The sequence below is a fragment of the Pinus tabuliformis genome, chromosome 9 (genome assembly GCF_031772625.1).
Source record: "Pinus tabuliformis cultivar Carrire ecotype Pingquan chromosome 9, CPIR1, whole genome shotgun sequence".
NCBI classification, from domain to species: domain Eukaryota; kingdom Viridiplantae; phylum Streptophyta; class Pinopsida; order Pinales; family Pinaceae; genus Pinus; species Pinus tabuliformis.
In genome coordinates, this window is record NC_142307.1 from 53,703,160 (window position 1) to 53,730,188 (window position 27,029).

General features: G+C 37.2%; 1 protein-coding gene across 1 annotated transcript in view; it reads right to left on the minus strand.

The window, feature by feature from the left end:
- Nucleotides 1-3,040: 3,040 nt before the first annotated feature.
- LOC149147083 (acyl-CoA-binding domain-containing protein 1-like) overlaps nt 3,041-27,029 on the minus strand; it is a 60,300-nt gene continuing 36,311 nt past the window's right edge. Inside the window, exons 5-6 of the mRNA XM_089446134.1 lie at nt 5,293-5,390; nt 3,041-3,376 (exon numbers count right to left, since the gene is read on the minus strand). Of these exons, the coding sequence (XP_089302260.1) occupies nt 3,209-3,376; nt 5,293-5,390 (266 nt within the window). The 3' untranslated portion in view covers nt 3,041-3,208. The remainder of the gene's footprint in view (nt 3,377-5,292; nt 5,391-27,029) is intronic.

Genomic DNA, 27,029 nt, shown 5'->3' on the forward strand with positions numbered 1-27,029 from the left:
ATTTTGTTCAACATTCTAGTTTTCTTCCCAGATCTAAGTTAGCTACCTAGGCACCTCTGGTACCTCAATGACACTATTCACGCATGTTTATTGCAATTACATGATATGTAACAATATTTATGACCAAAACAACAACATAATCATGCATAAACACCTAAATGTATAAAACAACACTTAAACCTTCAATACATATATGAATTGCACAATAATCTAATGCAATTCACCCACTACCTATAGACCTTAGACTTTCCACCTAGTCATAGGTCACTGTGCTCCAAATATCGGCCATGGATCACCCTTGCGCTGGCGCTATAATGCCATAAGAGCCAAGGCTTACCTAAAGATAACTACAATCATACAAATGGTACCAAACATGTACTAAGCTATGTACCAACTCTAGCAACCTCCCTAACTACAATCTTGCATCCCCCAACCTGCACAATCCAAGGTAGTGCACCCATTCTCTACCTTTGTAGTCCATCAAGTTGTGCCACTACTCTTCTTGGGGTTTCATCACAGGCCAACCAGTAAGTCCCAAAGTACAATAGCTCTGAGAGTTCAAACGACCCTTAGGAGTCATCTTCCAGACACCCCTTTGTGCTCTCAATAGGCAATTCTATCAAACCAATTCCCTCTCGAAGCTCCAACCTTACCGAAGATGAGTAGAGAGAATTGAACATAAAATTCCACCAACAAACATAACATAGTTTTCCCAAGTTATAGGTTCAATGGTTATCCAAGCTCACTTACCCTCAACAATGAACCTACAAGGAATCTAGGAGTAATGATGGTTGAATGATCAAAAATTGATTGGGAGAATGATGGGAACACAACTTTTGTATGCATGTGATATTTTTGCCAAATATCACACGTGGAACTAATCACCACCACTTTGAGACTTACGTAGACAACTCCCCCTAGACTTTTGGACTTAGGCTTATGTCATGTATTAATAACTTTGGGTTATGTTCATAAAATCACCTTTGAAATATATCATTATTTTCATGTCTTAGAAACCATGTCATTGTTCTACCCCCTAAACTTTCCCTCTTGTGAAATCCTAGACCCCCATCTCCCATCTCTAACTTGGTCTACCACAGTGGTGTATATTATTAACATGAATGTGATTTACACATTACATTGTTAGGCTTGTTGGCCTTAATCGCACATGCTCTATGACCTTAAAACATATAAACATAGGCATGTAGACGCCAAAACAAATATATCCACATGGGCATGTAGGACCAACACAACTTGACTGACCAACCTAATAGAAATATGTACAAAAACAACATAGGGGTCATCATAGGGTTGTTATAATTTCAACAAGACTTGCATCAAATTCAAGGGCTAGTTCAAAAGTTCAAAACAATTTGACAAGTGGCCCAATTTGTGTATCAAACCCAATCCAAAAAATGAGGAAGATTGGACAAGTACCAACAAAAAACAAATGATCTGATTAAAATTTAAAATGTTGAACCCGACTTCAAAGTCAAAGAGAAATTCAGAAGGAAAGTAAAGGGAAAAGGGGCAAGGTCCAACCACAACATCAAATTTTGGCTTTAAACTCAAAAAACTTCAGATTCAAACTTTAAAATTCAAGACTCCAATCTGGAAACCAAGGTTGATTTTGAGATCAAGAAAGAACCAAACAATCAAAAGAAAAGGACAAACCAGACCTGGTCTGAAAATCAAGAAGGCAATTCAAGTACCTAACCAAATTGGAAATTTACTGAGAAAGCAGCAGTTGAGTCATGAAAGATAATGAAACCAAGTCATAATTAAGCAAGTGAAACATGACGATTCAATTGACCTATCCATCTCAAAAAATGATTGAGATTACAAAGAAATGAGAAACCAAGATCCATGCAAAACCAATAAAAAAGCATATTCAATATATAAAGAGTATAAAGGCCCAGCCCCCAAGTTTTGCTCAAATGCAGGGGACAGTTGAGGCCTCAACATGCACTGCTACAAACACCGAGGAATATAGATCAACGTCCAAGGTGAAATTCATTGATGAGTTATTTAACTTCTATTTTGTTGGGTTACCTTTCCGTCAAACCAGCAGGTAAGATGGTGCAGTTGCAAATTCACAAGTCAGTGGACATGGCTTCACCTGTCTTATATTTTGGTGGATTTGTTTAACAAGACGTTGAATCTACACTCAAAACATTAAATATAAAACAACGATTTTGAGGATATAAAACAACCATTATTTGGGAAAAATAAATAAAGCATCTCGCTTGCTTGGTGCACTTGAGCATATAGATGTCACGATGCGATGTGATAGCTTCATCCCTCGATACTTGATGAAAGTATTTTCTCATGATTTTTTCCATGAAAGACTATTACCGCATTACAAGATCACTTTAATAGACCATATGTAAGAGTCCAAATATCAATATATAGAGGGAAATCATAAGCATTAACTTGAATTCAATTACAGCTACGTCTACCTTTATTTATTGTGTAAATATTTCAAGGCCACCTCAGCTTTTTAATGTTTGTTTCTATTTTTTGCAACTGTCCCCTAAAGTAGTTAGTTTGTGAGAAAAAATTATAAACAAAATGTTAATAAAGCTAATCAGGTAGATAATAGAATGTTGCTAATCTTTCAAATCATTAAAGAGATTCAAGCGAGCTAAAGAAATGTGTTCGTGCTTCATTATCCATCTAACGGTAGGGGACAAGCGGGAAACATGTTAGCTAAAAAGAACAAAGAACTTGTAAGACACAAGCTATCATACCTTTTCCAATTTTCCCATGTATTTTACTCCATGCGAAATGTAATGAACAAAGATAAGTATTAAAATCATGCTCTACAAATAAAATTAATGCATCCATGCACTTGCAGACTAATAATTATATATATAATCATGCTCTACAAATAAAATTAATGCATCTATGCACTTGCGGACTAATAATTATATATATAATCATGCTCTACAAATAAAATTAATGCATCCATGCACTTGCAGACTAATAATTATATATATATATATATATATATATAAACACAAAGAGCAAAGAAGACACAGAAAACAAAATAGTCTCCTTATGAGAGATCCACAATGAAACCAAACCCAAAGAAATAGATAGTATCATGTTACATTATTGGAGCATTGCAAGTAAAACAAAATTTTCATTTGTAATTCAATAACGCCTGTCTTGAATTTGCAATATAAATTTGTAAAGCTAATCAATATCAAGCCTTGCTAGACATCCAATTCCAGTGAGAGGGGCATAAACTGTGAGGTTCAGCACCATCGTTGTCCTTGACAGAAGCATCTGCACCATTGTCAACTAGATATTTGGCAATATCCTCCCGCTCACAAACAGTAGCATAATGAAGTGGTGTTTGGCCTTCCATATCCTGATAAAACAATTATAGAGTCAAATTAAAAATTAAATGTAACTACTTCTCCAACACTATTACTATTAAACAAGCATCCTGTGTACCTCATTGAAAACATTGATGTCCAAATTTCGGCAACCAAAATGTTTAAACTGGATAAAATATTTCTAAAATGTGTTTCGGTTCCGTTCTATGAATAATCGACGTACATATGAAATTCCAAGAGAACTAGTTCAGTAACTTGGAATGTGAAGAGTCAAATTTCATTTGTTTCAGCACCTCGAAGAGTCAAATTTCATTTGTTTCAACACCTCTTGGTTCATGCTAGTAGGGACCATTTCTCACCAGTAAATTAATTATCAGCCCATCTAAAAAAATTGGTTTTGCACTGATATTCATTGACAAATTCTGGCAAGCCCAAATAAGTTCAACTGTGTTATAACCAGTCTGAAAGTTATAAGTAGCTCATAAGCTAATCTAAGTAGAAGCTATTTGTAGAACACCTAATGCACATGATAACTTATAAGTCAGCCGCTAAATAAATCCAGAACTGATTTTCTTTATCATATCGCAGAAGCACATGCACATAAATTACAAAATGATGAAAATGTGAACCCCACTGTGCATGCCAGGATACCAGAATGATAGTGCTAACTATCATGTTTATTGCCAATGTAATATCTACCATCTTAACAGGCATCCTATTGAAATATTACAGGTGCTTGCAACTGTATTTAACATACCCTAAGAGTTGCCAACGAATGAATGAATCTACTTAGAAGGGCTGAATAACATTGCAGGTACCCCATATATTTTAGGTCAAATAACATGATCCAACTCTCAAGAGGATAACGATGAGAACAACCAACAATCCATCCATATAAAATGACTGAAGCATAACTTAAGAAAATATTAAGTAGGACTCTGATATACATAACTCAAGTCTGACAATGGCACATAGCCATTAAGCAAACAGGAGAAAGTGGAAACTCCTCACATGACAAAATCGATCATAATTTGCATCTAAAAGCCCATAATCATAGGTTTACAACACGAAAGCATTATAACAGCTTTCAAAATGTTTTATCATATCCTGCATACAATACCAAGAAATCCTTTTTTTATCAAACCAGATGAAATGATTTTGCAGATGGGGGTTTCCACAAACTAATGTCAGGCTTTTTAGGTCAACTGGAATGTCATATACAAGAAAATTTACGATGAAACCATCTCTTAAATGACTACAATCAATCCCCTTGTGAATTCTTGTGACAGCTTGATCCATTTGTGAAGGATGTTTACGGATTGAGAAATTTGAATTCTTTTTACTCGTTACCTGTCAAATAACCAACGCAATCTTCATGTAGAAAGGAATTTTTGCTTTTCAATTTCCGAAGAGGTAGTGATTACATGTTTGTCAAATAGATGGATTGCGCATGTTACTAGGCCATGATAAAAAATTAGCCTTTATGCACCAACCATCCACTACAAAATGGAATATCGTGTAGATGGTTCCTGCATATACAAAAATGAAGTTGGGCTTGATAATGGCCATTCTCTGAATAAAAACTGTAGGAACAAAGAGTCGGTTCATGTGTTGCCGAGAAATTATCAATAGCATTGAATAATAAGACAGATGAACAATTAACTCTATTTCGGAGTACATTTTGTGAAATTATGATGTCTTGTAGTGGTAACTAGTACTAGTAGTCTCATCCTTGAGTTTTTGTCGAGGTACAAATTATGACAGTATAATTCCATGCAACTGGTATGATATCAAAAACATTAGTTTTTCGGATATAATTTTCCAAATATCACAACTTTCTGACAAATTGCAACATTTTCAAGAAATAAACTAGCAGCTCCCATTCAAAATAAATTACTTCATAACAAAGTCACAGAATACAAAGAAGCATAATCGGAAAGCTATACACCTTGGCATTGACATATGCTCCTTTGGAGATGAGAGCTTCAATAATGTTCATGTGACCGCGATCCACAGCCCAGTGCAGTGCAGTCCTGCCCTGATTATCTGTAAAAAGGGTTGAATGAGATTAAATGTTTCAACTTTCAGAACATCCTTATAAATTATAAAGACCATAGATTAAGTTTACTTATCATGATACTACAAACCAGTGTCACAGGAGTTGCAAGGCAAACTTGCTGAATCACAAATTTGACTCACAATTATATACTGATCTCAGTTTTTGTAATTGTGTAATTCTTTATGTTTTTTTATGTATATTTTTTAACATTTTGTGTACCTGGTTTTTCACAATCCAAGTCAAACTATTGGCGTTTCTACCTCACGAAGTTTTTCCTAATTCCAAGTCTGGTAACTTTTATATGAACTAACGTTGAAAAACAGATCAGTTATATGGCTAGTAATCTCAGGCAAGTAGATGCCAAACATCAGGATATTACTAAATGTATCTCAAACTGTTTGTGCTTGAAATAAAATGTGACAAGAAATCATTCCTACGGAAATAAATAAAAGTTCCATGTCTAGTGACTTTTTGTATTGTGTGCATTAGCCCATTTTAAGATTAGGAGTCTTTAAAGGCAAATTGGCTTCATAGCTTTCCTATAGCTTTCCTACAGTACAGTATTGAATTACAAAGGAATACGAATGCCCTGACAATTTCTTTTGTGATTTATTCAAACACAATTCATATTCTTAAGATTTTAAAAAGATTCATACATTAAAGAGACGGCCTTAGATCTCCAGAAAGAAAAGAGATCGCATGGCATCTTGTATTATGTATATAATCTTTGACATAGGGGCCATGTTCAGAATAAAGGAACGGGGCAGGAAAGCTAAAAAGGCATAATACAGGCCCCGTAGGGAAAAACAGGGAGAGAGAGGAACAATTACAAATGTATAGAGTAACTAAAAGCAGTAGAGGAGATTCTTAAGATAGTATGGCATTTGGATGACTGTAACTGCACAGTACAAAATCAAGAAGACAACTATGAATTACATGCAACAAAGAGATATAGTTTTATACAGCATTTCAAATAAAAATTTAATTCAGTCATATTTTGTAGAATTTGAACTGCATGGGAGTTGATTCTACATGTTAAAAGCAGATATCATTGAAATAGTAATAACAAGTACCGACTTAAACATTAATAACAAAAAACAGTCTGAACATTAATTAAAAAAACTGGCCTTAAATGGAGTTTTTTCTCCCTAGTTTGCTTATTATTGCAACATCAATATTCAGGAAACATAATTAGAACCAATGTTATCAGAACTCCACTGGTCATTGAACCAGTCAACCCCAAAAATGTGAACTAGACTAAAATCAGAAAAAAACCTGAATAACCAGTCGACCAAAAAATATATAAAATATTCAAATTTTGAACCATAAAAAAACATATATATTCATATGCATCCATATGAATCCAAACCATTATACACATCCCAAGTTTCTCATATATATAGCAAGCAAGCTGCAAGGGTGCATCTAACCAAACTAGCACTGAGTGCAATCCATCATTGAACCAAAAATAAAATAACATAGAGGCTCTAAATGGCCTCTAGAGTCCAAAACAAAAATCATGTTACAACAAATAACTACATATCATCAAAATCATTGCCTACATTGGGATATTCATCATCAATATCACCCTCTAAGCATTAAAATAAGATAGAAAAAGGTAACATTCCAAATCAGTGACTTTGCTTGAGTGAAGGGTACATTTTTCTTAGGATCATGACAGAGGAGTTCAACAATGAATGGTACCAACATTGAGGTACATAGATGGTTTCATGCTCTTGATTGAATGCTAGTTTCATACCCTTATAAATGAAAGAATCCAATGGAACCATTGCAATTCTGCCAATCCTGAAATCCTGGAATTTGTTTAGTCCGTTAAATTTTGAATGTGATATAAAATTTTACTTTCTCCATATAAAATCCAATGAGGCTGGAATGACTCTCAAACAATCTGAAACAATTTGCAATTTGTGTGGGGTCTTGGAAGGGAGACAAATAATCAAGCAGAGTATCTAGCCCTCTGGAAAGGTTTGGAGCTTGCTAGTGAACAAAGGATTACCCGAATCACTATCTTTGTTGACTCTATGTTAGCTATCTGTCAATTCACCAGAGCTAAGAAGGACATTTGTTCTAAGTCCCCTCTAGTTCAAAGAATCCAGGCCTCAATATCTCAATGTGAGAAGGTGGACTTTTTCCATATTTTCAGAGAAAAAAAGGAGCGGATATGAACCAAGGAATTATAGAAATAAAGCTTAAGATTGAGTCCTCCAATCCCTTAAATGGCTCTTAATTATTTAGCAGTTGAATTGACAAGGAGCGCTCTCATTTCTCCACTCTCTAGACTATGGTTTCTATGGTTTTATTAAGAGGCACCCATCCTCACACAACAGTGGATTGTCGGGCCCATCTTTTCTAGTCAGCCCCTCCCTTTTCCCAACCTTTGTATTGCATGGATTAGTCTTGGTGGCACATCCAGGCAAACAGGTGGCATCAATTGTCAGTCTTGTCCATCCCTTGCAGTCTCGTCCATTTATACTGCTCTGGCCCCGAGTTATTGCAGTTTGTTTTGGCTGTGGCATTTTCTTATGCGTACAAGACTATGGATCTAATTCTCCCAGTTGCGATGGGCTCAAGTCATCTCCTCCCTGTCCTGGTGAGAATTTCGTAAAGATATGGATGCAATTGTCTCAGAATGGTTTGTGCCATGGTTTGGGATTCAATTATATAGGAAATCCTCAAGTATTTCATTCCAAATGCTCAGGCGTTAGGGCAATAAGATGTTGTGCAGATCCCTTAAACTGGCGGTAGAATAAGGGTTTACAATTCATACACGACATACTGATAGGTTAGTTCTATTCCCAGATTGATCAATAGGCACCTCGAGAGTGGTACTCGAGGATTGATAGGTACTTGCAACAGATGGGTTTTCAGAGGAGTGAGGATCCTGTTGGTGAAACTCAATCCTACCGACTAGACAAGATAAATAAGAGTGCTCGACCAGTCATTTTCCAGTTGTTGCATGCTCCCACATTCGCCCTTCCTAGTTCTTGAAGCTAATGGTTGGAATTCTCTCATCGCCCTGGGTTGTGGTGCTTTGGCCAATCCCTCCCATCAATTTACACCTTGGTCTGGTGGGAATTTCCTCGCAAATATTTGTGTTCCACGTTCCAAGAACAAGATGGCCAATTGCTCATACCTCTAGAGTTCCATTAGCGCTTCAGAGCTGATTAACAAACTCTTGGACTCCACTCAAGCTCTGGTTACCTCAATCACCAACCTCGAAGATATGATCAAGCGTTAGAAGAACTCATTCCAACTCTTTGTTGAAGCCAAGTTACTAGTGCACCACGCCAATATGGAGGACTCTTTGGATAGGCTCAGTGAGGAAATCCTTTAGCTTAATGCTCAGGTGGCGGTTTTGAAGGTCTTGGCCTCCCAAGCGAAAAGAGTGACAGTCGGTGGCAATGCTTCTGGCGCTTACGCGGAAAGAAGGAGAGCTCATCGTGTCTGAGACTCAGAAGTCAACAACCGTGGGCCGTGGTGATTTCAACTCCTCATCTAATGAGACAGATTTTTGTCTTGTAATTTATTCCATCTATATCTGGTCTTGTAATGTTGGTCTATCAGTTTTGTTTTTTGCTTGGAAATTTCTATAGAGTTTATAGTGGACACTTGTTTTGTTTTAAAAGTTTAATCAGTCATGGAGGATGTAAACATTTTGTTTACTCTATTGAAGACCTGCTTTTTGCATCAGATTCAAGATGTAAGGTTTCTGGTCCCAATTCCAATCTTTTATTAATATAAAAACCCTTACCTCTTTTGTTGGGAAAAAAATTTGTTACTAAATGGATTGCAACTCACTATCTAATGACCCTTCGCAAGCTATGACGAAATGCGCTATCACAAGATGGTACAATTACTACCATATAGATTCAACTTCCATGGTTCCTCCTGTCAACAATGCCATAATAGAGTTTACTTGAACTCGCCTTCCGCTATGTGTTTGAGTGCTTAACATGGTTGCTAAACAGGCCTTGGAATTACGCTACACTTAATTTTGCCTTATGCAACTTCCACCGTAACAATTATTTGCTAATCGTCCATTAGGTATGTCGTGGCCCACACAGTTGGTCACGATAGTTTTCATGCTAGTGTGCATAACTGCCGACGAGAGCCACCACTATAATTTACATTCGCTGCTCTGTAAACCTCACATTGGCATACACTCTGTTGAGCCACTATTACCACGATCGCTTTGTTGATCTACGAGGTAAACTGCCACAATCACCTTCACTTATTCGCAGGGTAAACCGCCAACATCACCTTCACTGACTGCTCGCCAGGTAACCCGTCACAGTGAGATGCTTTCGTTCTTCAAACCCTTGTGCTAAGAGTTGTTTTCACAGTTCACTGATTGGCTAGCTAAACAACCCACACTTGACGTAATTGTAGTTTGTTCCTCCTATATGAATCTGTCGGAGGTCAATCCCCAGAAGAATCTCTTCTTGGCGTGCCACAAATAGATAGTGTTGTCGCAAATCTAGGCCTAGAATGCAATGCAAAATGACTTGAGTGCTCTTGAGTTAAGATTGTTTATAACTTTAAGTACTTAGTTATTATTGATTTTACGACAGAGAGTACTTAACAATGAATGAGAGGCAATCTTAAACACAAGATATAGTGCTCAATATCACAAGTGCCCACAAGATACAAGAGATAGCCAAGAGATATATGACAACAAGCTAAATGCTCTTGCCCAAGATAAAATTATCATTCACAAATAGATGTTAACTATGAAACAAAAATGATAATGATGGCAAGTAAAAGATACTAGAGCACGTATTTACCAAGAACAATTGACCAAGGCTCTTACCAACACTCATATGAGATAACCCATGAATCAAGAGATTGCTCAAAATTTAGATGTTCTTTAAGCACAATTAGCAATTAACCAATTATAATAATGTCAATTATATGTATGGCAATTAGATCTTAATGCCAATGTGAAAGAACGAGTGAATATTCCCAAGTTCAATTGATCAATTAGATAATACCAACTCAAGCAATGTAAACCATTTAACAAGATATTCAACCCTTGAGATTACTGTGTTAAATGCTTTATGAGTGAGTTACTTAGTGCGAGATTCAGGTTTCTTAGATTATGAAACTCACAAGCAAACAAGAAGCAATGTAGCAACTAAACCAAAATCCAATATTACCAATGCTAACAATCCTTTCCACAATAGGGCATTAAACCAATTCAAGAAACCTTATGTATCTTATGTTCCAATGGCACTTAATGAGCAAAATCAAAACTTTTAGGACAAAATATGAGATGCCTATGGGTGCAAAAATGCAAAAGAAGTAACCCAATATCAAGCCACTTAGCCAACACAGGATTTTCAATGATCTAAGCTTCTTCTAGATGCCAATGTCACTATTATATATCAGACCTTAATATGCACTTCAAAACAATATGACAGTTACCCAAATTTGTGAAATTTGCCCAAATAGTGAATGCCCAAGTGATGCAAATGATTTAGAAATGTCTTAGGTGATGTTATGCCACTTGAATGAGTTATATGTCATTATTATCAAGTAATTATATGGCCGTAAGTAAAACAGTGAGGAAGCAAGGGTTTGAGAGAGCAAACCACTTGGTCTTCGGGCCTTGGAAATGGCACACTTGCTTGCCCAAAATTCTCCTGGTGAAATGGTCACTGCAATCACCAATGTTAGCTTTAAAAAATTGGTGCAAACACAAGTATTAGAGGAAAAATCAGATGATAACCCAATGAATGGCTAAATGGGATAAGGGAGGCTAGGAAAAGGGCAATGCTAGGACCTAAAGGGCTAGCGTTAGCGCTGGAGAGGGGTTGCACGGCCAAGTAGGCCTGCGGCTAGGGCAGTGAGGACCTTAAGGCCTACACTAGGGCTAGAAGAGGCCCTTAGGGCCTATGGCAAGGCTAAGGAGTGAAGACGAGAGGGAGAAGAGGGCAGACGGAGGAGAGGAAGGTCGAGATAAGCCTACGGCAAGGGGAAAGCAACCCTAAAGGCTTTGCGTTAGAGGGTTAGAGAGAGGTCGGGGGCCTTAAGGGCATCCCCAAGCCCATGACAAAGGAAAAGGAGGCAGGCCGAGGGGGGGAAAGGCTTGTAGCCAAGGGCAACAACCCTAAAACGCTGACGACATGGAGGATAAGGGCCACGACAAAGGCCTAGCAGGCCTTAGAACTTGACGGCAAGGCCTTAGAGTCCTATTCAGGCCTATGACTAGCCAAGGAAAGGGAAAAGGGAGTTGCAGCTAGGGTTAGGAGGATTGACGATGGGCCCAGGAGGCCCTAAAAAATTTCAAAACCCTACAAAAAATGAATTTCATTTCAAATCTTCGAAAATCGTTCAAATTCACTGCAAAATCTTGGATGTTGGCCATGCAAATTTTATGGAGACTAGATCTTAGCCTCAAGGGCCTAGATCTAGCTCAAAGCCCCAACAAAATCTTCTTAAATAGCTTGAGTCTCACCTGCACATATGAAAATAAAATTTTCCCCAAAACCCCAATATATATACAAAATTTCAAATAAACCCTAAGTACTGCAAAACAAGGGTCAGAATTTTTTTTAAATATTTACACTTATCTAAAGCGAACAAAGTTCCTTCTAAAAACTAATTACTCCAGAAAGCATGGAATATATAGATATCCATTGAGGATATAAATATTATATTAAAATGAATAAGAATAGAATGAATGATTTACAAATGAGAACGAGAGGCTTGCTTATATACCAAGCGTCTCTTCATGAAGAGTCATGTCCTATTAGACATGCCTCTTCAACCTAATTACTACCTTAACTAACTATTATTTATGATTATTATCTTTTACATTATATTTATATTATTTATATATTTTATTCATTACATTGCCTCCTTCCTCAAAAAGCTTTGTCCTCAAAGCTTGTTGATGACAAAAGGCTTGATCTCTTTTTCGGCTTCAAGCGTCTTTCTATCTTGGAACAGTCATCTTCGTCGATACAAGCTGATATGATCTTCTTAGAGACAAACAGAATTGTCGCACTGAGAAGGGATCAGACCATCCCAGATTAATCTTCTATATAGTACTCTGATCACTGGAATTTTGTAACGACTTGTTAGCATAAGACTGGATTGATTTTACGTCATTATTCTCTAAGACATCAATTTGTTGTTTCTGATTTGAATGGTCCCGATAAGTAGCATGGTTGAGTTGTCTACTCTCATGATTCGGATGTCGATATAAAGTTTTTAGATTTTCTTCTAGCGAAGATGTTGTTGAATTGGTTATGGAACATTCACTTGGGATGTCTATTATCTGAACTGCAACATCTACGTGTGCCGTTTCTTCAACTGACTTGTCTTCTTGAAATATCGTATTCACGGGATCGGTATTCGTTCCCTTATTTTCAATTTGAACTGTTGCGACTGGAGATTCTAATACTTCTACTTGAGTGACTTGTTCCAACTTATCTTTTAATGCTTTCTTATCCTCCTTAAGTTTCTTAGTTTGATTCAGTGTTGCGGGGGAGCGCCCCCCCCCCCTTCGAACCCGCTCCCGAAGCGCGCTCCGGGCGGGAGCGGCTCGGGAGCGGGTCGGGAGCGCGCTCCCAAAATCGCTCCCGGACGGGAGCGATTTTCGGGAGCGCGCTCCCTTAAAAAAATTTACGCTCCCTGCTCTGATAGGGAGCGTTTCAGGGAGCGATCGCTCCCGAGCTCCCGGAGCGTTTTTTAATGCCCGGGAGCGATAGGGGAGCGATCGCTCCCTAATCGCTCCCGGGCATTAAAAAACGCTCCGGGAGCGATTTTTAACCGGCCGGGAGCGGTTCGGCGGAAAAAAATTCCGCCGGACCCGAAAAATTAAAAAAATTTAGCTAATTTTTTTTGTTTTATAAGCCCAATGGGCCAAAAACTTGTCATTACAACTTTGTTGAGCAAGTGATTGAGAGCTTGAGCAAGAGATTGAGAGCTGGAGCAAGAGCTGAGGAGCAAGGAGCCAGAGCTGAGGAGCGAGGAGCAAGTGCCAAGGAGCGAGGAGCAAGCTTGCAGAGGTATGTAACTTAATCATTTAGTTAGTTTAGCTGGTTAGGTAGTTAATTTGGTTAGTTTCATTTACCTGTTTGAGTTTAAAGATCATTAATTTAAATTAAATTAATAAATTAAATGAATTAATCCCAATAAACTAAATTAATTTGCAGATTCAAGACTCAAACCCTACAAACATCAAACACGATGGACCTGAGCATTTTTATTGGCATTTTCCTCTTCCTGGTCCCCTTTCTGGTTATTATGGTGGTGGAGAGTAGGAAACGGAGGGGGCCTGACCCTGAAGAGGTGGATGAAGAAGCCGGAGGAAGTCAAATAGGTGAAAACCCCAGTGAGGAGGATGTGGAGGGTGAACATGAGGGTGAAAAAACTAAACAAGACCAAACTCCATTGTGTAAATATGTTCAGAGGCCTGAAACAGGGAGAGGGGGTGGAACCACTAAATTTCATTGCCCCCATTGCAACACTGATTTCACAGGCTCATACACCCGTTTGAGAAGACACCTTTGCGGGAAAAGGGCATGGGATGGAGAGAAACAAATAGGAATCAGAACTTGCAACGGGGTGTCAACAGTTGATAGAGCCAAATACATAAAGGAAGAGGAGGACGCCCAATACAAAGCAAAAAGATCAAGGGGTTTCTTTGAACCAAGCTCACAAAGAACTCCTTCAGCATCCTCCCAAGGCAGTGGATATGGACATGGAGGCTCAGGGTCATCATCTTTACGCCGTAGAAGCATATCAGATTTCCTTGATGAGGGGTGTAGGAATGATGTGGATTCAAAAATTTACAGGTTCCTCTATGCAAATGGGATACCATTCAATGTTCTACGCTCACCTTATTGGCACGAAATGGTTTCTGCCATAAATGATGCCCCTAAAGGATACAAGAGCCCTGGGTATGACAAGGCAAGAACAGTTGGCCTTGATCATGAAAAAGCAAAAATATCACATTCTTTGAATAAAATGACAAGTTCTTGGACTGACAATGGGGTGTCCATTGTATCTGATGGATGGACAAATGTAAAAGGCAAGCCATTGATAAGTGTTCTTGCTGTGTCCCGAAGTGGTCCCATTTTTCTAGCTGCACATGATTACTCAGACAAGTTCAAGACCGCTATCAACATTGCAGAAGCATTGCTTGAAACAATTGAGCGTATTGGCCCATACAATGTCATCCAAGTCATCACTGATAATGCTCCTAATTGTAAGGCAGCGGGAGCAATTATTGAGGATAGATACCCGAACATATTTTGGTCTGGATGTTTGGTTCACACATTGAACCTTCTGTTGCATGATATTGTCAAAAACAAAAATGAACAATACCAATGGATTGGGGATTTGTACAAGAGAGGAAAAAAAATGATAAAATTTATTACAAATCATAGCAATACCCATGGCCTTTTCCGCAGTCACTCGAGATTGGAGTTGCTGAAGATTGCGAGGACTAGATTTGGTAGCTATTACCTCACCTTCAGGCGCCTTTTGAAGGTAAGAGAGGGTTTAGCTAGCATGGTATCAAGTCCAAATTGGCAGGTGTTAAAGGAAAGGGCTACAAATGTAGCTGACATTGCAGGTTTTGATACGGTGGAGGAGGCCGCTCTTGATGGGCAGTTTTGGACAGCTGTGAGACAGGTATTGGATTTCACCAAGCCAATTTATAACATGATTCGGTTTGCAGATACAGACAAACCGGTGATTGGCGAGGTGTATGAGCAAATGGATACCATGTTGGGGGAAATAAAAGACATTGTTAATAACAGAGATCCCGACTTGTACAATCTGATTCACGATTGTGTGTGTGAACGGTGGAAAAAGCTTAACCTTCCACTACATTGCTTGGCGTATATCCTTACGCCAAAATACTACTCAGATTCTTGGTTGGGCAAACCTGCAGCAGGGGGTGGTGTTAGGACCAAACCCCATTTAGATCGAGAGGTAACTAAAGGATATCTGGATGCATTAGAAAAGTTGGTGCCTGACAGGGAGGAATGTGCAGCTGTGCGCCTTGAAATAGGCAGATACTTCACTGGCAGTGGTTTGTATGGTAACTTCCATGCAATGGACGACAAAGATAAATTTGATTCTCTCACATGGTGGGAAACATATGGCGGCGACGGACTTTTGCGAAAATTGGCATTGAAAGTTCTTGCACAGGTTGTAAATTCTTCTTCTGCAGAGAGGTGTTGGAGCACCTACAGTTATATACATAATGTGAAAAGAAACAGGCTCAACGAAAACCGAGCAGAAAGCTTGGTTTATGTGCACTACAATTTGAGGTTGTTGAGCCATTACTGTGATCGGGCCAATGAAGATCCCACATATAAAATTTGGGACAGTCACCCTGAGGACGACAATTTAGAGGATGGCATTGTACATATGGAAGAACTAGAAGATGAGCTTGTACGGGATGAAGCTGAAGCAGCTGCAGCAGCCATGCCACCTCCACCTCCACCATCCAGTAGCAGTTCTCGGGGCCCGAGTCTTGTTCCATTGCTGTCGCCACCTCCATCGACACCCTCGCGTGGAGGCTCGAGTTCTGGTCGTCGGTCTGGGAGGGAGACTCCTAGAAGACCGCCAAGACCTACTTATACTCCTGGAGACTCTCGTGGCAAGGGCCACTTGTAGATTTACACTTTACTTGTCTTTTTTAGTTTCTATTAGACTTGTCACTTTAGTTTTCATAACTGTTCAGTGTTGAGTTTTGAGTCCTTGACTCTTGACTCTTGACTCTTTCATATCATTATGACATTATGATATTTTTTGTAAACATTATATCACTGTGACAATGAAAATTTGAAGTTTGAAGTTGGGCCTTGGCAATTATAACTCATTGGTAATGATTGTGAATTATGAATATGATGCTTTGTGAAAGACTAAAGTTGTTTCATTTCATCTCATTATTCATGTTTCATTTTATAAATTTTTAACATTTCATATCATGTTAACAGTTAGAAGTTAGGACTTAGAAATATCTTCGATATTACTTCTTGTAATGGTTAAACTTGGCTTACAAGTACAACTTGTTACTTTGGTGATCAATGATGATAAATGTTATTGAATTGAATGTTATTTTAATTTATTATTTTACTAAGGTTGATGACGATTATAATTTCTAGATGATTGATGTGATATGGTTCAATGATCAATTTATGTTTTTTTATGTTTTTTATGTCTATTTCATCATTCTACATGTTTTTGTTGACATATATGTATCAAAAATTAAAAAATATAAAAAATATATATATTTTTAAAAAATCGCTCCGGGATTCGCTCCCAAACCGGGAGCTTCTGAAAATGGTCGCTCCCGCTCCCGCTTCCGCTCCCGCTCCCCGCTCCCGCTCCCGCTCCCAAGTAACACTGGTTTGATTGAGCGGACTTTGATTATGGTTTCTCAAACGTAAAAGTTCTTTGGTTTTTTATTCATCAACCTTATTTTCAGTGTTTTGAATTTTAAGTTTTTCATCTTTTAAATCTTTGATTTGTTCTAATAAATTTTTATTAAGGTTCTTTAAACGCAAATTTTCCTCCTTGTTCTGATAAATGCTGCTTGAGTTCTTTCTTTGAGACTTTAGTCTTCTTTACTTGTGCCGGTAATTTTTCGACGTGGTCCTTGAGACGAGAAATTTCTTCATCCTTTTCCATTATTTATTTGTAATGTATATCCACAAGATTTTTATGTTCGCAATCTAACACTTCCTTGCTTTGTTGAATTTTGGCTATTTTGTCATTCTCTTGATCTTTTAGTTGCACTTTCTCGGTACACTGGATAACATCATTGTGTGGAAGTGATGATGGATATAGAGAATCAATGAAGGAATTCATTCTCTTTCTCTCCTCAACCCATCGCTCCATTCTTGTAATTAATTGTTCTATTTCTCTTGCGATTGATTGGTTTTGTTCCCAACTCAGGGATTCCATATTTTTTTCTTTTTTTCTTTTTTTTTTAAATTTACTTCTCTCTTTTAAAAATCTAATATATATATATTTCAAATATTCTCTTCTTATTCTTTTTTTGTTCACTCTTTTAATAAAATTTTTGTATAATAATAATTTTTTTAATATATATAACTATAAATTATATATATTATATAATTTTAATTTATATATATTATAAAATTATAATTATATAAAATTGATATATACTTTTTTGAAACCCAATTTTCATTTTATATGTAACTATATAAGGCTTATATAGTATCCTTTTTTATAAGTATAATAATATTTTTTTCTCAGAAAATTTGGATGAGACGTGAGCCTTGGTACGGTCACAATCTTTAGATTTGAAAGATTAAAATTATTTAGATCACACCTTTTTTCTCCAATGTTATCAAAATATCTTTTACTTTTAAAATACCATGGGCTATTACCATGGGTTGTTTTTAAAACCTCCTGTAAAAAGTTTACCTTTCACGTAAGAGCTTTTGTATCCTTGTTTTTTCTTGAACTTTTAAAATACCATGGGCTATTACCATGGGTTGTTTTTAAAACCTCCGTTAAAATGTTCTCCACGTAAAAATTAAAACGTATTCCTTTCGTTTTTTGTTTTTCCTTTTTTTCCTTTTAACTTTTTAAAATACCATGGGCAATTACCAGGGGTTGTTTTTAAAACCACGGGCTTCTCCACGTAAAAAGTTTTAAATAAAAGGAGAAACTCCCAAATATTGAGCAAAATGCTTCAATTATTACGGCAACAAGGTTGACGAATTTGGATAGTCAAAGACTTGGATCGGAGAACGAGCTTTGTGCACAGGTCAAACAACCACTGCTCTGATACCAAATGAAGCGAACAAAGTTCCTTCAAAAAATTAATTACTCCAGAAAACATGGAATACATAGATATTCATTGAGGATATAAATATTATATTAAAATGAATAAGAGTAGAATGAATGATTTACAAATGAGACCGAGAGGCTTGCTTATATACCAAGCAAGTGTCTCTTCATGAAGAGTCATGTCCTATTAGAAATGCATCTTCAACCTAATTACTAGCTTAACTAACTATTGTTTATGATTATTATCTTTTACATTATATTTATATTATTTATATATTTTATTCGTTACATTATCTACAAATATACAATGTTTGTAAAATGAAATTTTACAAAGATGCACCTACATCAAGAACATCAATGATTGCTATATCCATGGTGATGATTTTGTAAGGACAGTTAGCTAAGGCAACCTATAAGTCTTTAACCCTTTAACCACACCAAGGACTTCAATTTTATTAGATTCCATTAAGCAAATGTTGTGATAAGGCCTTGAAATCCTTAGATTTAGCTAATCCATAACCTTCTTAGTCATGACATTGGTTGAAGCCCCAGAATCCAGCATGCAATTATGAAGGCGGCGGTCATTAACCTCTAAAGTAAGAAAGAAAGGTTGATTATCCCCATTAGTCATTCAGCAATTTAATCCTTCAACTTTATTTCTTCGTCCTTTGGGTTATTGTCAACCTTATCCTGTTGAGCCATGCATAAAGCTTTGAAGAATGTTGCTCTCTGTGTGAAGGGATCTTCAAAAGCTCTAAGATTGGGACAGACATTTTAATACTATTTATCCATGCAGCCCAGTCAACTTTTAATCTTGATTTATAACTTTCAGAGGCAACCTGCTTATTCTGATTCCAATCTTTACTTTACCTTTGATATGTGTAACCTTTACTTTTAGCAATTTCTAAAACCAGTTCCTAAGATGGAGTTTCACCATATATTTGGGTTATAGGATCCTTTTGTCACTGAAGTTGTTTATGGTAAAGGATGAGGGAGTCGTATCTGTGCAATGACCTTCCTTAACCAGTTCCTTAAATGGAGTTTCACCATACATTTGAGTTATAGGATCCTTTTCGTCACTAAAGTTGTTTATGCCAAAGGATGAGGGAATCATATCTGTGCAATGACCTTCCTTAGAAAAATTTTGACTTACATTATTTATCTGTTCATTTGTTGCTTCATCCAAGATTTTTCTAGCAATAGCACATGCACTTTCTTCATGGAAACTTTCACATGGTCTGCAAAATGGGATAGGTTGGTCAACAACATTGGCAGACTCAAGTGGAGTGGGAGGTCTCTGATCATTTGGAGGGTTTCTTCTTGGCCATGGATTGTTGTTACCTCTGTTATTATTGTTATTTCTAGGTTGCACATTCTAAGTTTGATTTCTTTCCATTTGAATCAACCTAGATTGCATGGCACTTATTTCCCTAGCATGCTCAATTCTCATTTCTTTAATCATTTGCATTAACTCCTTAATTGGGTCATGCTCTACCTCCTTTATTTCCTTTCCTTTAGATTTAACTGGACCTCTTTCAAAATCGGGAATCTCTGATTTACTCAAAGCTCTCTTTATCTTTCTTTAATTCTTCCACTGTAGCTTAGGCAGTAGCTAAATTAGCAGGCTTGGCACGTCTTATCTCATATTGAGTGTCAACACAAAAGGCCTTGAGATATTGTTCCAACACTGTTTTGTCAAGTGGCTTGTAATCTTGAGTCATATCTTTAAGGATACCATTGAATCTTTGATTAAACTCTTCAACTGTCTCATTTTCCCTTTTCTTAATAGAGTTAAGTTCTTTGACCAAATATTTTCCTTCTCTTTTGTCCCCAAATTTATCTTTGAATGCACTAGTAAGATCTTGAAAAGAGTCAAAAGTATTATCAGGCTTGTCCTGAAACCATTGCAATGAAACAAAAGTATTATCAAATTCAAGCTTGTCTTGAAACTGTTGCAATGCATCATCTTCTAATGAAAGGACAAAGAGTTTCATTCTGACATCCTCATGATTGTATGCAGTTGCATGGGCATATCTTTGCAGAAAAATGAACTTTTTTACATGAGTATCAACATTGACTGCATTGTTCCCCTGGAAGATCGAAAGCTTGTTTATAGCAGAATCATATGGAAGGTCGGGAGGATACCCTTGAATGTTGGCAAAGTTGCAAGGCATGTAATAATCCATGAAGTCCTGATTTATAGGATCAGGGAAAAGCAAGTGGATATCAGGGAAAGCTTCCTGTCCGAGAAAGATTAAATACTTACTAGATTGTACATTGCTTAACTAAGCTCTTAGAGCCTTTTCAGGATCGGGAGCAACGGTAACCAAGCTACCAGGATTTTTTCTAGAGTAAGCTCTTGTAAATGGATGTATAAGTGGAGTCGCCACCCAAACAAGAAACCAACCGAAACATCCAGGGGCTAAAGGTGCGAATAGAGAAGATGAAAAGATTAGTAAGAGGGCAAAGGATACGGTGATGAAAAGATGAAGAGATAAGGAAAATATCGCAACAGCGCCAAAAAATGTCATGTTGTTGGCTAAAATGAGAAGATGAAGATTGAAAGATTGAAAGATTGAGAAATTGTCGTTGAGGTGTCGAGAACAAGACAAACTTATCCCCGACAAGGGCGCCAAAAAACGTTGTGGCGTTGCCAGCTAAAATGAAAAGATGAAAGATTTAAGGATGAAGATGTCATCAACGCCAAGGACCAAAGGATTAGTCCCCGACAATGACGCCAGAAAATGTCGTTGCTCAAATTGTACAGCGACTGCGACAACAACTCAGGGCAAGGGATGTCACTATGATTCCTGCCCTCTCTGTTCTTGTTGTCTCCCAACAGCAGGCTATGGGGGGTAGTCCCTGTGAAATGAGAGAATGCAAGACCCATTGGCAACCAACAAGTCTGGCAGACACGATTGAATGGCCTAGCCACTTGGTTGATTTTAGCAAGTTCTAAAGATTTGATCAGATTTATATATGAAACCAGTGCCTGATGGAGTCAACTACTTGCTTTAGATCAATTGAAGACCAAATGACCGAATGAACAACCACTGCTTAAAGAATGCTTATCTATCATATATGAAACGCAAACCCTATGACCTAGGTGGGATGCAACAATCTTGACTGATTTTAATTATATGCCTAGCTAAGTGTATCCCTCGATCCTTATCTATTTTGAGGCTACTCTCAAAAGTTAGCGGCAAAGAGAAGTCAAGGTGAAGCAAGAAACGATACTTTCCCTTGAAATCTAACACGACCAGTGCCTCTAACACTACAGAGGTTGTAGCTCTTACGACTGCAAGGTCACCGTTTTAACCACTAGAGAGGGTCTAGCGTTCGCAAGAAAGAGATGAAGGGTGTTTTTATCTTTCTATCAACCAAGCTTATGCTTGGAGGTAATTTAGTTAGTGCAAATCTAGGCCTAGAATGCAATGCAAAATGACTCGAGTGTCCTTGAGTTAAGATTGTTAATGACTTTAAGTACTTAGTTATAACGTATTATTGATTTTATGACAGAGTACTTAACAATGAATGAGAGGCAATCTTAAACACAAGATATAGTGCTCAACATCGCAAGTGCCCATAAGATCTAAGAGATAGCCAAGAGATATATGACAACAAGCTAAATGCTTTTGTCCAAGATGAAATTATCATTCACAAATAGATGTTAACTATGAAATAAAAATGATAATGATGGCAAGTAAAAGAGACTAGAGCATTTATTACTAAGAACAATTGACCAAGGCTCTTACCAACACTTATATGAGATAACACATGAATCAAGAGATTGCTCAAAATTTAGATGTTCTTAAAGCACAATTAGCAATTAACCAGTTATCATAATGCCAATTATATGTATAGAAATTAGATCTTAATGCCAATGTGAAAGAACAAGTGAATATGCCCAAGTTCAATTGATCAATTAGATAATACCAACTTAAGCAATGTAAACCATTTAACAAGATATTCAACCCTTGAGATTAATTTGTTAAATGCTTTATGAGTGAGTTACTTAGTGTGATATTTAGGCTTCTTAGATTATGAAACTCACAAGCAAACAATATGTTAGATCTCTTAAACAATAGAAGCAATGTAGCAACTAAACCAAAATCCAATATTACCAATGCTAACAATCCTTTCCACAATAGAGCATTAAACCAATTCAAAAAAACTTACGTAGCTTATGTTCCAATGGCACTTAATGAGCAAAATTTAAACTTTTAGGACAGCAGTGAGTTAATTCAACTTAGAGAACTTAGGATGCAAAACATGAGATGTCTATAAATGCAAAAATGCAAATGAAGTAACCCAATATCAAACCACTTAGCCAACACAAGATTTTCAATGATCTAAGCTTTCTTCTAGATGCCAATGTCACTGTTATATATCAGACTGTAATATGCACTTCAAAACAGTATGATAGTTACCCAAATTTGTGAAATTTGCCCAAACAGTGAATCCCCAAGTGATGCAAATGATTTAGAAATGTCTTAAACTTAGGTGATTTATGAGGTGATTTTATGCAACTTGAATGAGTTATAAGTCATTACTATCAAGCAATTATATGGCTCTAAGTAAAACAGTGAGGGAGCAAGGGTTTGAGAAAGAAAACCACTTGGCCTTCAAGCCTTGGAGATGGCACACTTGCTTGCCCAAATTTTTTCTGGTGAAATGACCACCTGCAATCACCAATCTTAGCTTGAAAAAATCGCTGCAAACACAAGTATTAGGGGAAAAATCACATGATAACCCAGTGAATGGCTGAATGGGGTAAGGGAGGCTAGGAAAAGGGCAACGCTAGGCCCTAAAGGGCTAGTGTTAGGGCTAGAGAGGGGCTGCAAGGCCAAATAGGTCTGCGGCTAGGGCAGCGAGGGCCTTAAGGCCTACGCTAGGGCTTGAAGAGGCCCTTAGGGCCTATGACAAGGCTGAGGAGGGAAGCCGAGAAGGAGAAGAGGGCAGACGGAGGAGAGGAAGGTCGAGGCAGCAGGGGAAAAGCAGCCCTAAAGGGCTTGCAACAGAGGGTTAGAGAGAGGCTGAGGGCCTTAAGGGCATCCCCAAGCCCACGACAAAGGAAAAGGAGGCAGGTCGAGGGGGGAAAAAGCATGTGGCCAAGGGAAGCAACCTTAAAACCTGTGTTGCATGGGTACCCGCACCCGGGGGTGGGGTTCTCGAACCCGTCCCAGGTTCCCGCACCCAAGTACCGGATTCGGGTACGGGTTCTTCCCAGATGAACCCAGAAGAACCGGGTTCTTCCATGAAGAACTGGGTTCTTCAAAAAAAAAATTGGGTTCTTTTCCTTTAACGGGTTCTTGGGTTCTTCGGGTGCTTGGGTTCTTCAGGTTCTTCGGGTTGGGTTCTTTGGATTCTTCATAAAAAAACTAAATTAAAAATTTAATTTTCAAATAATTTTTTTTATTGAAATTTAAAAAATAACTTATAACAAAGGTAAAACTTATAACAAAACCTAAAAAACCCTAAATCAATTCTTGTAAATCAATTTGGAATGAAACATTCTTCCACGGTCCTTACCATCAAAACTTGTGTTGCATGGGTACTCCCACCCGGTTTTTAAGTTTTTTACAAGTCTTGTTTTTTAAGAATTCTTGTAAATCAATTTGGAATGAAACATTCATTCCCGAACCAAATAACCATCAAATTATAAACTGTAAATGCACACATACAGGTTCAGACATTTTCGGTCAAATAGAAAGTAGGATTGAGACCAGCCATAAGCTGTAATCAGCTGATGCTGTTAAATGGCGAAGGGCTATTTTGGACAATGGCTAAATTAAGTATCAAATTCTGCCAATTTCTCACAGCATTCTGATAGCATCATGTTAAGATTAAAACTAGGAAAATATGCCTAAATCATATATGGTCTCTACAGACTTGGACACCAAGTAATCTCTAAAAACTGCGAAGTTGTTTTATGTTTATATAATTAATATTCAGGCAGAGCTTCGCACTCAAAGACAACTATCCCTCAAGCCATCAGATGGCTGCTGTGCATTTTATTGGGAAACAAAGACTGATAAGCGTGTTTTGTGGAAGGGTAAGGCTGCCACTGTTTTTGGGATTGCTTTACCATAGAGCACACCATGCATGGGCAGGTGGATGATTAGACATCAAGAAAATTCTAGACCACTATCAGGTTGAGAAGAATCTCCTATGAAAAAATTGTGTTTTTATATGGGAGAGACTAAACATTCAAAGCAAAGTTACAAGCTCAAGCTCCAGCCAGAATGAGCAATTTCAATAACGAGAGAAGCTGTCTTGAAATTAGAGCAGGAGGCAGAAATGCTAACACTCCTTGGCTGTGTAGGAGGAAGGGTCTGTACGACCACAGCCTGATTCATTGATAGGCATCCTTGCAAATGAACCTACGCTGCATAGTTATTTTAAAGCCTGTGTGTGACAAAATTTGTCCCAAGTTTCAACAAAATCGCTGAGTCTAGCAGTATGTATTTTGAATTTTCAGTTTTAGTAGTAGCCTTGAGCTCTCTCACATAGCTGTCACAGTGTCATGGTTACACGGAAAAGATTCAAAAGAACAGTTTTTTGGTGATAAATTTTGAAATATCAATGTCAATGTTGAATGTTCAATGATGTGCATGTTTAAATGATTATCATTAAAGTTTTCTTGTTTAATGTTGAAAAAATATGCAAATTCAAATTTCATATATATTATTAACTATAAATTTATAATTTATAAAATATAATTATTAAAATTTAATATTATTATATTACCCGACGAACCCACGCACCCTGTTTCCAAAAATGTCGTCCCCGTCCCCGTCCCCGTCCCCGCACCCACGTTTCCTAGCAACATAGCTTAAAACGCTGACAGCGGAGAGGATAAGGGCCACGACAAAGGCCTAGCAGGCCTTAGGGCTTGATGGAAAGGCCTTAGAGGCCTATTCAAGCCTACGGCTAGCCAAGGAAAGGGAAAAGAGAGTTCCAGCTACGGCTAGGGGGATTGATGTTGGGCCTAGGAGGCCCTAAAAAAATTTCAAACCCCTGCAAAAATGAATCACTTCAGATCTTCAAAAATCGTCCAAATTCACTGCAAAATCTTGGATGTTGGGCCCTGCAAATTTTATGGAAACTAGATCTTACACTCAAGGGCCTAGATCTAGCTCAAAGCCCCAAAAAAGTATTCTTAAATAGCTTGAGTCTCACCTGCACAAATGAAAATAAATTTTCCCCAAAACCCCAATATATATACAAAATTTCAAATAAGCCCCAATTACTGCAAAACAAGGGTTAGAAAAAAAAAAAATATATATATATATATATATATATATATACAAAAAATTTACACTTATCTACAAATATACAATGCTTGTAAAATGAATTTTTTTGAGAAATAATTTTTAAATAATGACAATGGATCAATGTGTTTCGAAAGTTATAGTATTAACCACAGCCTTTAGCGAAGTAAGAAAATCACATAAAAATTCCCAGAGCCCAAACAAGGTCAACTCTTCTCCAAAGTCTATGAACTTGGAGCCCAAGGGCCAATGTACCTGCAAATCTCTATATATTTCTTCAAGCAAACTTGTTAGACATATGGTGAATCAGATCACCTAAGATAGACCCAAAATCTACCAATAGAATGTTCTTATCACTGACAAATGAAATAACAAGCTTATATAAAAATTTAGCACAATATAGGAAAGCACATAACCAGCACGTACCACAGATCAATGGACAAAGAACACCATGAACTGAACCCCAAAGTCTTTTTATTATGATCTCAAACGTTCCCAACAGATCAATGGATCAATACCAACGTTACAAAATTACATAGACTAGAGTCAGAATTTTTCATCATGACTTGAGAAGCAAAATGGCTTCTAATTTATAGATAAATCATCCAAGTGGAAAATAACGGCTAGTTGCCTTGATACCCGTGAAAACAATCTCAATAATCCAAAAATCTCAATAAATATTTTGGATTAATTTCCTCAAAATTTTGACTTTGACTTAACCACCAAGGTCCAAGTGTTCAATTTTTCTTAAAATATCCATTTTTGCCTTGGTGGGGGACCTCCAAAAACTTCTTTTCGACCCACGAATCTTTTGGTCATTTTCCACTTGGAAAAATTAATCTCTAAAATTAATTTTTGACTCTAAATTAATTAGTTTTATGGCTTTAGATTTAATTTTAATTTTGCCAAAAAAAAAATTAATTGACATAAGAGGGTATTAATTAATTTTTTCACCCTCAAATACTTTAGCCATGATCTCTGATTGTGAGGGACCATGCACTATAGATCTAATAGACCCATTCATTATAGACCTTCACAATATTTACCCAATTTTGCGACACAATATGATCTAATAGACCAAGTGATCTGTAATAAAATAATTTAGCCAAATAGCTTAAATTATTCTCAAACCACTTTTACAAAGACTCGATATAATATTAGGATTCACCTAAGACTTTGTCAATAAATTCCACCCTAGCTTTGGGGTTTAAGCTAGAGGAAAAAATTTGTCAATTATCTGTGTTTAGAAACACACATAATGCGGTGAGGTTAAAAAACCTCATAAGATGAAATTCATCGCCAAAAGCAAAGGCTTACCTAGGTGTTGTTACATAATTAAATGGTCGTACTAGCATCATTTACATTGCAATTTGCAGAAATTGGGTTTACAACGATACATCAAAGTGTTGGCTGATGATTAGGAACTTTGAAAATATTTGCACAATTGCTTCCCTGGCCATGTGACAAAATAGGTGCAATAGATAGATCGGGTGACTTAGTAAATTTCCACGGTAATTTAATCCATGAATTCCACCAAGGTAATCC